The sequence below is a fragment of the Mastacembelus armatus genome, chromosome 12 (assembly GCF_900324485.2).
Source record: "Mastacembelus armatus chromosome 12, fMasArm1.2, whole genome shotgun sequence".
Lineage (NCBI taxonomy): Eukaryota > Metazoa > Chordata > Actinopteri > Synbranchiformes > Mastacembelidae > Mastacembelus > Mastacembelus armatus.
The window spans coordinates 2,511,976-2,525,975 of NC_046644.1; the positions used below are offsets into that span (position 1 = coordinate 2,511,976).

Consider the following 14,000-nt stretch of genomic DNA (forward strand, 5'->3'; position numbering starts at 1 on the left):
AAATAGCGGCCAATCTCTTGGTTCAGTGGTTCCACTTGACCATTTGACTGAGGATGATATCCGGAAGTCATACTAATGTTGATATGTAGTTGTTTACAGAAGGCTTTCCAGACTTGGGAGGTGAAGTTAGTTCCTCTGTCAGAGAGTATATCATTGGGTAATCCATAGACTGGAAAGATTTGGTGGAATAGGGCCTGGGCAGTTTCTTGGGCTGTAGGGAGACCTTTCAGTGGGATCAAACGACATTACTTGGAAAACTAATTGATGATTACCAGTATGGTGGTGAAACCATTGGATGGAGGTAGATCGGTGATGAAATCACTCTGTGGGGCTCGGTGGGATTGGTAATGGTTGGAAGAGGCCAGAAGGTAGTAATTTGGGCGTTTTGGATTGGGTGCAAATTTGGCAGGACTTGACGTAATTAGTCACATCCTTACTCATTGATGGCCAACAGAAGGAATTCCGTACTAGCTGGAAGGTACGTGAGATCTCTGGGTGTCCCGAACTCACTGACTTGTGGACCCATTGCATGACATGAGTGCGTAAGTCTTGAGGTGTGAAGTGTTTTGTTGTGAAAGTGAAGTGAACGTGACTTTGGGGCCAAGTATGGTGACCCATACTCAGAATTTGTGCTCTGCATTTAACCCACCCAAAGTGCACACACACAGCAGTGAATACACAAGGGTCTCATCTCAGTCGTGGTATTGAAGGTGGAGAGAGCGCTGGCTATTCACTCCACCCCACCGACAATTCCTGCCCGCAACTTTCGGGTTACAAGTCTGACTCTATCCATTAGGCCATGATTTGGAGGACAAAGTAGTGGTGGTCCTGGAAGATTTGATTAATGAAGGACCGGAAAACTGCTAGGGCCTTAGCAAGCCCATAAGGAATGACAAGATACTTATAGTGGCCCCTGGTGGTGAGAAAAGCAGTCTTCTATTCATCCCCCTCCTGGATTCGGATCAGGTTATATGCACTTCTAAGATCGAGCTTTGTGTAGATTCTGGCTTCACGTAATTGTTCAAGTGCTGACAGGACCAGTGGGAGGGGGTAGCAAGTCTTGATAGTCACGTTCTTGAGACCTCTGTAATCGATGCATGGTCATAATACTCAATCTTTCTTTTCTACAAAGAAGAAGCCAGTGGCCGCTGGTGAGGTGAATGGATGGATGAATCCAGAGTGTATGGCTTCTTCGATGTATTCTTCCATGGCCTGAGTCTCGTTTCCAGACAAAGGGTAAACTTTGCTTTTTGGAGGCATGGCATTGGGTAACAATTCTATTGCACAATCCCAGGGTCTGTGAGGTGGTATCTGCATTGCCTTAGTCTTGCCAAAAACCTTCTTAAATTCCTCATAGCAGGAGGGAATCTCAGTAATTTGATTGGTCACGGGGCTTTCAATGGTTGTCGTTAGGCAGGGCTTGATCATGGTGGAGTGGACACAATGTTTATAGCAGAAGGAGGACCAGTGGATCAATTCCCCATCATTCCATGATAAAACGGGGTTGTGAATAGCTAGCCAGGGATACCCGAGAATAATGTCATATTGGGGAGAGTTGATGACGTAAAAGGAGATGGACTGTTGATGGAATATCCCAACCTGGAATTGAAGTGGTCGGGTTTGGTGCGTAATGCCACTTCCTATTGTTCACAGTACTTTTCCTGATAGGGGGCACACAGGGCTGAATAGGAATGTTGAATTTCCTGATGACATTCTGGTGAATAAGATTCAGTGCTGCTCCCAAATCAATCAATGCTGTCAAATAAAGGAATGTACTTTCAGTAGAAAATTGCATGGAGAGGGTCAATGACTTGTTAGAGAGATAAGAACATTTTCACCCGTTTAGTAACCTTATTGTATCTCCGAGCTTTGCAAGAATAAGTTGTGCTGTAGTGGCTGGCTTCACTGCAGTAATAGCAAAGGTTGAATTGGGACGCTAGCCTGTCGGGAGGGGAGAGTCTTCCTAGTGGGTGTGTTCCTCATGAGGTTATCTATTTCGCTAGCAAGGGTTATGTATTCCTAGAGTGAACTATTTAACCCTCTTGCAGGCTAGTTCAGTTTGAAGACCCAGATTTGAACTCTGTCAAAACACAGCTTTCAGAGAAACATTATTCCAGCTGCTCTGAGCAGCGAGTGTTCTGAATTCAATAGCATAATCCGCAACTGTTCGATTACCTTGAGACATGTGAAGCAGTTGCGTGGAAATGTCTTTGTCCCCAGTGGGGTATTCAAACACTTCTCGTAACAAAATATGACTTGTGGGAAGTACTTAATAATTGGTCTGTCTCCCAGACCGCTGCAGCCCAGTCTAACACTTTTGCAGTGACCAGTGACATCAGGAAACAGCATTTATTTCCATCAGAGGGAAATTGTTCATTCTGCTTATCAAAAAAAGTTCTATTTGTCAAAGAAAACCCTGGCATTGTTTCGCTGAACCATCAAACTTCGTAGGCATTACTGGTGCCCACAGCGGGGATGGACCGAGTCTCAGGCAGGTGGGAGTGATCAAATGTAATGGGTCAGGTGCTCATTTAGTGATTGAAGCTTGATGAGCTGATCTTGGTAATCCTGAAGTATTTCACTTGGATAAGTGAAAGCCACCTGGAGCTGGGACGCTTCTGTTGGATTCATGGTAGGCGAAGTATTCTGTAACATGCTTGTGGTAGGAGTCGAATTAGAATCCATTTGCAGAAGACAATAGTTACAGAGTTCAACAATCTGAGTCGTGAGGTTGCACTCTGGGTCGAGTTCCAAAACAAAGTAGTCAAAGTTACCGTAGTCAGTCCGCTCAATAAACAAGCAAGAGGGTAATCCAAGAGGCAATGGTCCAGAGAGTCAGGTGAGGAGTCATACACGTAGTAGCAAGACTATGTAGTGGGAATGCTCAGTAAGGCAGGATAACTGGCAACACTTTGCAATGCTAGATTGGTTTGGCCGGGCTTAAATGGTTGCGCAAACCAGAAATGAGCATAGACGCAAAGGGAGAGAATACCAGTCAGTATTCAGGTGAGAGCTCCCTATGCTGGTGTGGCGTTAGTCTCTTGATTCACACAGACCAGTGAGACTGCACCATCACAATCAGGGGACTGTGAACCAATCACCAGCGAGGAGGCAACTAATGGACTCCAGGCCAGCAGACTGCAGTCGGACCAGCCCACAACGGGATGGACCGTCAGTAAGCCCGAGGTCAGACAAGTAACCTAGGACTGTGCTGGTTGTCTCACATTGATCTCAGATGGAGAAATGATGACTTGGTCAGGGCACAGAAAAGGGAGTGCCGGAGGGCCGAACAAAAATGCTGTAAATCAAAGCTCCAGGTTCATTATGACATTTATAAGCAGATGTTGTGTGTGTTCAATAAAACTCTACATAGAAAGAGAGAAATGTATTTTTCTGAAATCATCAACAGCAGTAACAACGCACGTGCCCTGTTTGCTAAAGTGAGTAGATTAACAAACCCTACATCTCCATTGCCATCAGAACTAATTTCAACATCTAAATGAAATGAGTTTGTTTTATTTTTTAATGACAAGGTTCAGGATATTAAACATGCACTAAATTGCACAACACAGATGATAACTTTGCAGCCATCCAGGAAACACTTGGTAGAACTAACACATTTTACACCTGTAAATGACAAAACAGTTGAAGCGATCATCTCCACTCTGAGTTCATCCACCTGCTGCTTCAATGTTTTACCCACTAGATTCATGAAATCAGTACTAAGCAGTTACCACAATTCACTCAATTAGTTAATCCATTACAGTCTGGAACATTTCCAAGGGTATTGAAAATTGCTGTCTCTCCTGAAGAGCAGTCTTGATGCCACAGTACTGAACAACTACCGGACCATATCAAACCTGCCGTTTTTAGGCAAAATCCTTGAAAAAGTTGTTTACCAACAACTTACTGACTTTCTCCTGTTAAACAACTGCTTTGGTGATTTTCAGTCAGGTTTTAGGTGCCATCACAACACTGAGACTGCCCTCATCAAGGTGACAAATGACATTTGTCTGAACACTAACACTGGCAGAGTCTCTGTCTTAGTACTATTGGATGGAGTGCTGCATTTGACACAGTGGACCATGTGATCCTGTTACAAAGGTTAGAGGACTGGTTAGGCATTTCTGATACTGCCCTTAAATGGTTTAATTCCTATCTTGAAGACAGGATGTACTTAAAATTGATAACTGTGTCTCAGACCAAACGGCGTTAACATGTGGGGTCCCCCCAGGGGTCCATCCTGGGACCTCTCTTGTTCAATCTTTACATGTTTAGGCCAGTTAATATGCAGCAATAATGTGTCCTACCATAACTATGCAGATGACACTCAGATTTACATTTACACACACTCACAGCAGTGAATATGGACCATTCGATTCACTGTGTCACTGCATTGAACAGATCACTGCGTGGATGCAAAATAACTTTCTCTAAATAAACAGTGACAAGACTGACGTAATTATCTTTGGGCCACAGAAACAAAGAGAAAGTGTCAGCAGGCACCTCGAGTCTCCTTCTCTAAAATCTAAAAATCAGGTTAGAAATCTAGGGGTAATCATGGACTCAGACCTGAATTTTAACAGCCACATCAAATCAATAACATTGTCAGTGAAAACGTCATTGACGAAAATTATAACGAAAATATTTCGTCAACGAAATTAATACTGTTAAGGACATTTTTTTGGCAAGGCGCAGGAACTCTTCTCCCATGCTTACATGACCACAGAAGTCATAGAAAGAGATATCATTTACACTTGCATTGAACACTGACATGGGCTTTGCAGCTGCAACATGGCGAACAAGGGAACTAAACATGAACGCCAGGGAGCTAAACAGGAACACAAGACATGGAGAAAAGCACATACAAAACAGAGGCAGATAACTTAACTTAAACTTGGGAGAACAAAAACCAGTCCATGATCAAAATCTCAAAAAGGAAAAGGCAAGGCAATTCTGGGCAGTTGATAATCAAAAGATGTCCGGCAGGGATCGCAACAAAAGCCTGTTGAGCAGATGATCTAGCAAAGAACTGTGACAGAACAAAGGAATATGAAGGAACGAACACGAACGAGGGACAGGTGAAAACAATGAACTAATTGGGTCAAAGTAAAGTGGAAAAAGACAAAACCAAACCAAATCCTAAAGGAACCTACAAAGTAAAAGCATAAAACAGGAACTCAAAACATGGATCCTGACACCTTGTGGTCAGCGGAGTGAGACTGCTGCCCAAGAAGATCCACCATACCAAAATCAGAGGTTTCCCACACTGAGGTATACAGTGGACATGATCTTCTCCTTGCGCCAGCTACAGGAAAAGTGTAGAGAGCAGCATGTAGCACTGTAACTCCAGTCTGAATAATGTCCATGAATGTTTTAATCAAATTAAAAACTGGATAGCAAGCAACTACCTCATGTTTAATGATTCCAAAACAGAGGTTATTCCTCTTGGACCTCCTGGTTTTAGTAATCAGTTGAGCTCAGAGCTCATGGGACTTGCAATCAATGTCACATCTAGTGCTAGAAATCTTGGTGTATTATTTGATTTTAAGTTGCGTTTTAGAGGTCAGATAAATAATGGGGTCCAGTCCTGTTTTATTCACGTTACATTAATTTATAAAATCGAACTGTCTTTATCCTACCTTGTTTTGGAAAAGATTATTTATGCTTTTAGTCATTCAAAATTTTATTACTGTAATGCACTGTAGCATTTCCTACTGTTTTGGGGATGTTCCTTTAAATTCAAATGGCACTGTGACATTTTGATTTTTGAATAAATATTTGTGCACTGCTATATTATAACAATTAGACTTCTTTTGAGAGCTGTGGCCAGAGCAAAGTTTTGTACAAGCGCTGTGCGGTATAGCGATTCAAACCGAATACTGGTGTTTATTTTTCTTATATGAATTTTTAACATACCTAAATACATGTGTATGCCGCTTACACAAGGGTCGGAAAGCAGCGTGGCGCGACATTGTTTGAGAGGGGGTCCTTTTCACTGCTGCCCTGCTAAACCATACTAAATATGCATGGTGAGGGCAGAGCTGTATGTGTGCCAGTGAAGATGGAGGGGACAGATGAGAAAATGACAAGACAAGAAAACGACAAAAATTCTGACACAAACTGACACAGCTGACAGAAGATCTTGTGCCAAAAAGAGGAGCTGTGTCTGTTGTTTGGAGGTACTTTGGTTTCAAAAAAATCTACTAATAGTTAACGACTATATTTTGCAAACGTTGCAGGGCTAAAGTTATCGCTTGAGGCGGCAACACAAGAAATTTATTCCACCACCTAGTATTTCCTTTCTCAATCAGTAGAAAATGTGGTTAACACAGAGTCATGCATAAAAAAATGCATCAAACCGGTATAATTTTGAAAAATATCCATCCATCCATCTATCTTCTTCCGCTTATCCATGGCAAGGTCGTGGGGGCAGTAGCCTAAGCAGGGATGCCCAGACTTCATTTTCCCTGGACACTTTCTCCAGCTGCCTGGAACACCTTCCCAGGGAGGCGCACGGGAGGCATCTGGATGCCCGAGATGCCCGAGCCACCTCAGCTGGCTCCTCCTTCTGGTCATGACCCAGAGCTCATGGCCGTAGTTGAGAGTAGGAATGTAGATTGACCGGTTGCTGCTTCCGATGCACCGATCCGTCTGTCAGTCTCACGATCCATCTTTCCCTTACTCGTGAACAGCATCCCAAGATACTTAAACTCCTCCACCTGAGGCAGGAGCTCTCCCTTGAACTGGAGATTACAAGCCACCTTATTCCAGTTAAGAACCATGACCTCAAACTTGGAGGTGTTGATTCTTATCCCAGTCGCTTCACACTCGGTTGCACACTGCCCCAGTGCATGCTCGATGGAGCCAACAGGATAACATTATTTGCAAAAAGAGATGAAATCCTGTGGTCCCCGAACTGGACTCCCTCCAGCCCCTGGCTGCATCTAGAAATTCTGTCCATAAAAATAACGAACAGAACCGGTGACTAAGGGCAGTCCTCCAGAAGTGCACTGGGAACAGGTCTGACTTACTTCCGGAAATGCGACCCAAGCTCCTGGTCCGGTTGTACAGAGACCGGATGGCCCTTAGCAAAGGGCCCTGGACCACATACTCCCGGAGCACCTCCCACAGAATGTCATGAGCGACACAGTTGCTCAACTCACCACCAGGTGGTGATCAGTTGACAACTCTTCCCTTCTCTTCACACGAGTGTCCAAGACATATGAAGGTCAGATGACACAACCACAAAGTTGATCATCAACGTCTGGCCTAGGGTGTCCTCGTGCCATGTGCACCGATGGACACCCTTATGCTTGAACAGACACTTATTGACAAACTGTGACTAGCACAGAAGTCCAACAACAGCTGGAGCACCTTTCAGCACCCTTCCCAGAGACTCCAAAAAGGCCAGGTACTCTGTATTGCAGCTCAGCCCATAGGCTGACAGTGACAGACCTGTCCATGACCCGAAGGCGCAGGGAAGCGACCCTTTCATTCAATGGGGAAAACTCTAACACCTTGCAGCTGAGCTGAGCCCTCGAGCCAGTTTTATCATCCAGGGATCAGGCCATCAAGGGCCCCACCTTCGACTACTGCCCGATCCACAATGCACCAGCCCCTTATGGATCCTCCTGCGGGAGATGGACCCACAGAAGGGTGGCCGTATGACGCCATTTCGGGCTTGACCCGGTTGGCTTTGCCATACTGGGCGACGTCACGGTCCTTTTTTTTCTCTTCTTCATAAGAGGATCTTGTTTTGAAAAATACTGTGATATAGATTTTTGGTCATACCGCCCACAACTATTTTGTACTCTAGTAAAATGCAGGCAAGAGGTTGGAGCAAGTTATCTCCTAACCTAGAGAAGGCCTGGTCTGCATTAGAACTGATGCGTTGTAGCAAAGTATTCTCAGCATAAAAATTGACATTGCAAATACCTAGTATTTACTAATGTGATACTGCCTGTGTTTGCAGGGATGGCCTTACAGCAACAGTCATATTGGTCTGAAGAAGAGGGACCGACATGAACAGGACACACTAAACAAAGAGCACCATTTGAAGTCTGTAATGGCATCTAAAAATGTCACAGAGTCCTGGAAGCGTCCTCGCTGTGGAGTCCCAGACTTCCCCACTGTACTGCAGGTAGATCTGTCAAACTCCAACTTGAAAATGATAGGCCAGAGTAGACAGCAGCGTAGGAAGCGGTTTGCACTGTTTGGAGGGCGCTGGGAAAAGACTGACCTCACTTACCGGTAAGCAGCAAACATTTTGCTTGTACGTACATTAGCTTCTCCAGTTATGCAGTTGTTTACAGTAGCTTTTGTCAGTGTTTTAGTCATGAGTACACTGCTGACATGAGCTGTTTCAACAATCAGAGTTTCTTGTTTATTTTTCTTTTGTAAATATACTAAAGATGAATCTCTCAGCTCAATCAGTAAAATTAGAAAATTAGAAAAATACTACTAATAATATAATAATAATATACTCAATCAAACACTATTTTTGTGTCGAGCTTATCAGACCAGCAAGCAGAGTAATCATCTACTGTATACTAGTGTTGTGTATGTGTCCAAGAGCATCAGTTAATATCACTTGGGAGTGATTTTGTATATAACATCACAGCAGGGCAGCTTAAACTCTGCTCTCTGTTTCTTTTATTTACTGTTATCCCACCCAACATCCAAAAGGCTCACCATTAACGTGTTGTCAGGCTGTCAAGTAAGGCTTGACAGAAGTTCATAATACATCCTGTGTGCTGTGTCTGAGCTTGTCCACAAAGCTGAACAGGATGAAAAAGCTCAGTGTCTGTTAGTACAAAATGACATCATTGCTGGAACTAAGATACTAGGACCTCAACATGGAGACAGTCCTTGAAAGCCTGGAATTAGAACATTTCTGTTACTGTCAAGTAAGTTGTTACTATTGGCTGAACAAATAGTATTTTTTTTAACCAACCCCGGTGGTTTAGTGGGAAAAAAATTTTGTTTCCAATTGTTGCAGTTGCACTGATGCTGTTGGTGAGGGCATCAAGTGATGTCAGTCATGTCATTAAAAATAGTAAAATTAGGCTACCAAATAAGAGAAAGAAAATGATCATGGGGAAAGCAGCTTAGACTATGGAAGCCCATTTCTGCCACTAGAACAAAAAATCTCAGAATTACAAGATACTTTCTCAATAATTTGGCTTTGTAAATTATGTGGTTCAGTAGCAGTTATATTATGTTTTCTTACCATGGTGGTAATTTTAGTTCTTAATGGCTCACCTTAAATCAATGAATTGCTGACCGGTCTATTTAAACTATAGTGTTGGTTGATATGTAAAGAGCAAGCAAAAAGCAATGGAAGCAGGTGAAGAACCAGAAAAGCCAACTGCAGAGGAACAAAGTTCTTAACATAAAGTCATGTGTGAGAGAGCTTTAATTTTGAGCAGTAAGGCATTACTTCATCAGGTGGGGAGGTGGGGAGGTGAGGAGAAAACCAAGGAACCAAAACAGACACAGGTGAAACCCATCAGAGTGATAAAACAGTTACCTAGAATTAACTAGAGTGGATACAGGAAATAAACACAAAATAAAACTCCCAAACAGGATGCCAGGACATGGCTCATGACAACATTACTAAGAGAAACTCTAACTAGGAAGCTTTGTGAATAAAACTGCTGGCGTGTAACCTGGGTAACTATCTCATATTATAGTACTGTAAATAAAATGAATCAGTAGCAACTTCAGTTTAAGAAACAGGCACAGAGCTGCAGCTCTGGCATCACCATCTACTCAGGTTCATGAAAATGACACAAATTGTTACTGAAGGTCACTTTAAACAGTAATTTGCAGTCATTTACAATGAAGTGAGAACCCATAATAACAATAAAACTGGCCATTGTCTAATATAAACGCAATCAAAATGAATCAAATTGTTATAATTTTTAAGTACCTATCAGACATAATGCTTGTTTTTGCTTCTTAGTGTTGGAAATGTTATTAGTTTACTGTGGTGTTTTGATCATATTTACTGGTGGAAAACAATATTCAGCAGCACCAGAAACGTCTAATATCTCAGGCTGAGTTAACATGTCTCCTGTATTAAGGCTAGTCAGTTAGCTTGAAGGTGGGTAGTATAGTTGCAGTTTAGTTTAGCACTTGTTGAAAACTAATTCCCTTTAATGTGGATAGTGTGGTCTTGATTTTTTTCTTTTTTGAGTCATGAGTTTTTTCTTATTATGAAATACAGTAATCATTGTAGGGGCTAGAGCGCTTTGTTCTTATGTTCAGATTATAACAAACCTAAAAACAGGACAGAAATAATGCTGAAGCTCTCACTGAGCTTCACTCTGTCATTACAACATGTTGAGAAAAGAGGAACCCATATGATGAACCTCGCAAACTTTTATTTCATTTTATACCTCATGCTTTATAAGCAGTCAGAACAGAATGGGTAAATTTGACCTGGGAGGACAAAAGGTGTGTCGAATTGTCTTCAAATTTAGTACACACCTTTTGTCCTCCCTTTTTTGCATTTTGAAGTTATATAAAGTAAAGGTGTATTCTAGTAAATTCTGAGTATTCTAATAATACTTATCATTCCATTGAATATGATTCTGTAATAAAATATATAAATCTGCAAATAAATTCAGTCAGTTGGTTGCATAAAGTCTCTCAGATTTATGACACCAACATCTTGAACCCAAATCTACTCACCCCAACCGGTCGAGGCAGATGGCCACCCAAACTGAGCCTGGTTCTGCTGGAGGTTTTTTCTTCCGTTAAAGGGAGTTTTTCCTCTCCACTGTCACCAAGTGCTTGCTCATAAGGGATTTGTTGGGTTTTTAGTTTTTGGTTTTTGTAAAGTGCCTTGAGATGATTTGTATTGTGATGTGGCGCTATACAAATAAAATTGAATTGAATTGAAATCTAGGTAGGTATGGCGAATCCAAAAATTTGGCTTCACGTACAGGAATAGGATACAAATATGTTCTTAACTAAATTGCTGTGTGTGTGTTTTTGTCCAATAGGATTGTACGTTTCCCCTGGCAGATGAGTGAAGACAAAGTGCGCCTTGTCTTCCATGAAGCATTAGGTGTGTGGAGTGCTGTGACTCCTCTGAGGTTCAGGGAGGTCACCAAAGAGAAAGCTGACATCATTATTGACTTCAACAGGTAAAAACCAATCACCAGCAGGTAACAAGATTGGTTATAGTCATTTTTTGTCACTAGGATAGAGCAGTTTTCAGAAAATCTAGGATTTAGGAGTGGACCAAACAGAGTTAGAGCAAGAAAGTTTGTTTGAACTGAAAAATAAGACACCTTTATTAAGTGACCTTCTCTGAGTAACCTCTGTAACCCTCAGGTGCTCTCTAAATAGCCAGTCAGCAGCAACAATTTACCTTCCTCTACCCTATCAGCTATTATTTAATAAAATCCTTACATTTTCATACTGTAGGTTATTGTGTGAAAGCCTAAAAATAATAAGTGTGATTGATATATCTCCTATCCCAGCTATCTTTGGGTGAAAGGCAGGGCTAGACCCTGGACAGGTCACCAGTCCATCACAGGGCCACACAGAGTCAAACAACCTCACACACTCACACTCACTCCTATGGGCAATTTAGAGTCGCCAGTCAACCTGACATACATGTTTTTGGATTGTGGGAGGAAACCAGAGTACCGGGGCAAAATGAGAGTTATGCATGTAACAACGGTTCTATGAATCCTGAATGACCGCCAGAGGGCGGTGCTGCAAGCACTGAATGTTCCTTTTGCGCATGCGCAGTTCGAGTAATTATATCAAAAAGGTCACCTGTGACCCCGGATGACCCCCAAAGGTGATACATATTCTGCGTCATCCGAGGCTCTTTTCCTACAGAATCTTCTCGCGAGAACGCAAGGATTCTGAGGGACAAGAGAGCTCTGGCGGTCATTCAGGATTCATAGAACCATAGTTACATGCATAACTCATTCTATTTCATCCTTCCTGGCCGCCAGAGGACGGTGGTGCAAGCACTGAATGGCTCATATCAGCGAAGTCACGAGGAATCCTGAGTACATACCTCACGGAGTAGACCCCAAGGCCTCTGGCCGGAGGACCACATCCAGTGGTTGAGGGGTTACAACATTCACCCTGTAGAACCTGGAAAATGTGCCAGTCTTATGGGCTGGTTGCAGTGTAAGCGAGACAGTACCTTCAGGAGGAAGGATGCGTTCGGCCAAAGTGTAATGCCCAAGTCGTCTGGGCCCCTTTTAGGCACGTGTCACTGACTGAAAGGGCATGCAACTTGCTGATGCGTTTTGCTGAAGTAATGGCCAGAAAGAACAAAGTCTTACGTGACACCCCCTTCAGCTCTGCCCGTAACAAAGGCTCAAAAGGAGGCCTGCATAGAGCCTCCAGCACCAGAAGCAGGTCCCATGCCGGGATTGTGGCACTGTCGGGGGGTGCAACTGTCGGACACCCTTTTGAAAAAGACACTTTCCACTGTGCTGTTGTCCACCCCAGCATGGTGACATGATATTGCAGCCATGTAAACTTTTAGGGTAAAGGGAGATCAGCCCCTCTCCAGGAGGAACTGAAGGAACTTCAGAATCTCACACCACTGTGAGAACAGTTTCCACCTGATCTCATACTGCTGACGAGTGGACATTGCCCTTGTGTTCAGGATGGTCTGCCTGATGGCTTTGTAAGAACAGTCAGCTGCTGCATGATCCAGCAGTCAGACCCACAGCTGGAGGCGTCAAGAATTGGGGTGCCAGATCCTCCTTCCCAGCTGGGACAGAAGAGCTTCCCTGTCCGGAAGGTGCCATGGCATGCCGCGACAGACCCTCTTGAAGAACCCGCTGGAGTGTTGGAACGACTAAAGATAGTGGTGGGAAGGCATACAAGAAACCCTGAGGCCAGGGATGGGCTAGGGCATCCTGGCTCAGGGGGCCTGTCATCCCTGCCAGGGAAAACCAGAGGGGACAGTGAGTTGACTCCTGCGAGGCAAACAGATCTATTCCTGCCCTGCCATAGAGGCTCCAGATTTTGTGTACCACCCCTGGGTGGAAACGCCACTCCCCCGGAAAGGGTAACTGCTGAGAGAGGGAGTCCCCGAGCTGGTTCCGCTCTCCTAGTAGGTATATTTCATTCTTTTTTGGAACAAGGAAGTATGGGGAATAGTAGCCTCTAGGTTGCAACAGAGGGTCTACTGCCTCAATCGTGCCCTTGGCCAGGAGGGCGGATAACTTTTGATCCAGCACCAGGGCTCTTACCAGGTCACTGATGAACCATTTTTACCCGGCTCGAAATAGGGTGCCGGCATCGGAACTGCAACTTGTACCCATGAGTCAAGGTGGCAAGGTGGCAACCCATGGGTCTGAAGTGAGAGCTGAGGTGTTGCTGGGAGAAAAACCTGGTGGCCAGCCCAGAAGTCTCATGCCCTGCCCCCACTGCCCTTGGGGGTTTTGCCAGGGCTTGACCATCCGCTGAAAGCCGTGACTGGGGTCCCTCTAGCAGGCATGTAATTCAGATATTCCTTGGAAGGGGCAACAACAAAAGCCGTAGGGGATGGTCCACACCTAAAGAAAGCGCTCTGTGGGGCTGAGTCAGCTTGTTGTGGGACTTCTATTTTCAAGCGCTCCAGAGCCATGCGCATGAGGCATTGCGTAGAATTATCACCTGTGTCACTCTGACCAGAGGAAACTGAGCTCGCTTCTGAAGCCCGAGAGGCCCCCTCCTCAGTATCCACAGGAAATTGGGAGGCCGAGGTGACCAGTGAAAGGACATCATCCTCTGGGGCTAAACCAGGCATGGGCGGAGAGGGCCAGGGTGTTGAGCCAAGAACATAGATCTCATCTCAGCTAATTCCGCGGACAGCCGCTCGACCTTCGAGGAGAGCCCACGTCCAGCTTTTGCCCTCTCCCTAGGGGGAGTTGTTGCAACTGTGGGGATGGGACTAACGTCTCTCACTGACGGGGGGAGGACACCCTCACTTGCCAACGACAGCAGCGCCAACCTAGCTACTCTCAGTG

General features: G+C 44.2%; 1 protein-coding gene across 1 annotated transcript in view; it reads left to right on the plus strand.

The window, feature by feature from the left end:
- Positions 1-14,000, plus strand: part of LOC113124157 (stromelysin-3-like) — a 36,548-nt gene that overhangs the window by 11,192 nt on the left and 11,356 nt on the right. The window contains exons 2-3 of the mRNA XM_026296630.2: positions 7,976-8,253; positions 11,013-11,156. Of these exons, the coding sequence (XP_026152415.1) occupies positions 7,976-8,253; positions 11,013-11,156 (422 nt within the window). The remainder of the gene's footprint in view (positions 1-7,975; positions 8,254-11,012; positions 11,157-14,000) is intronic.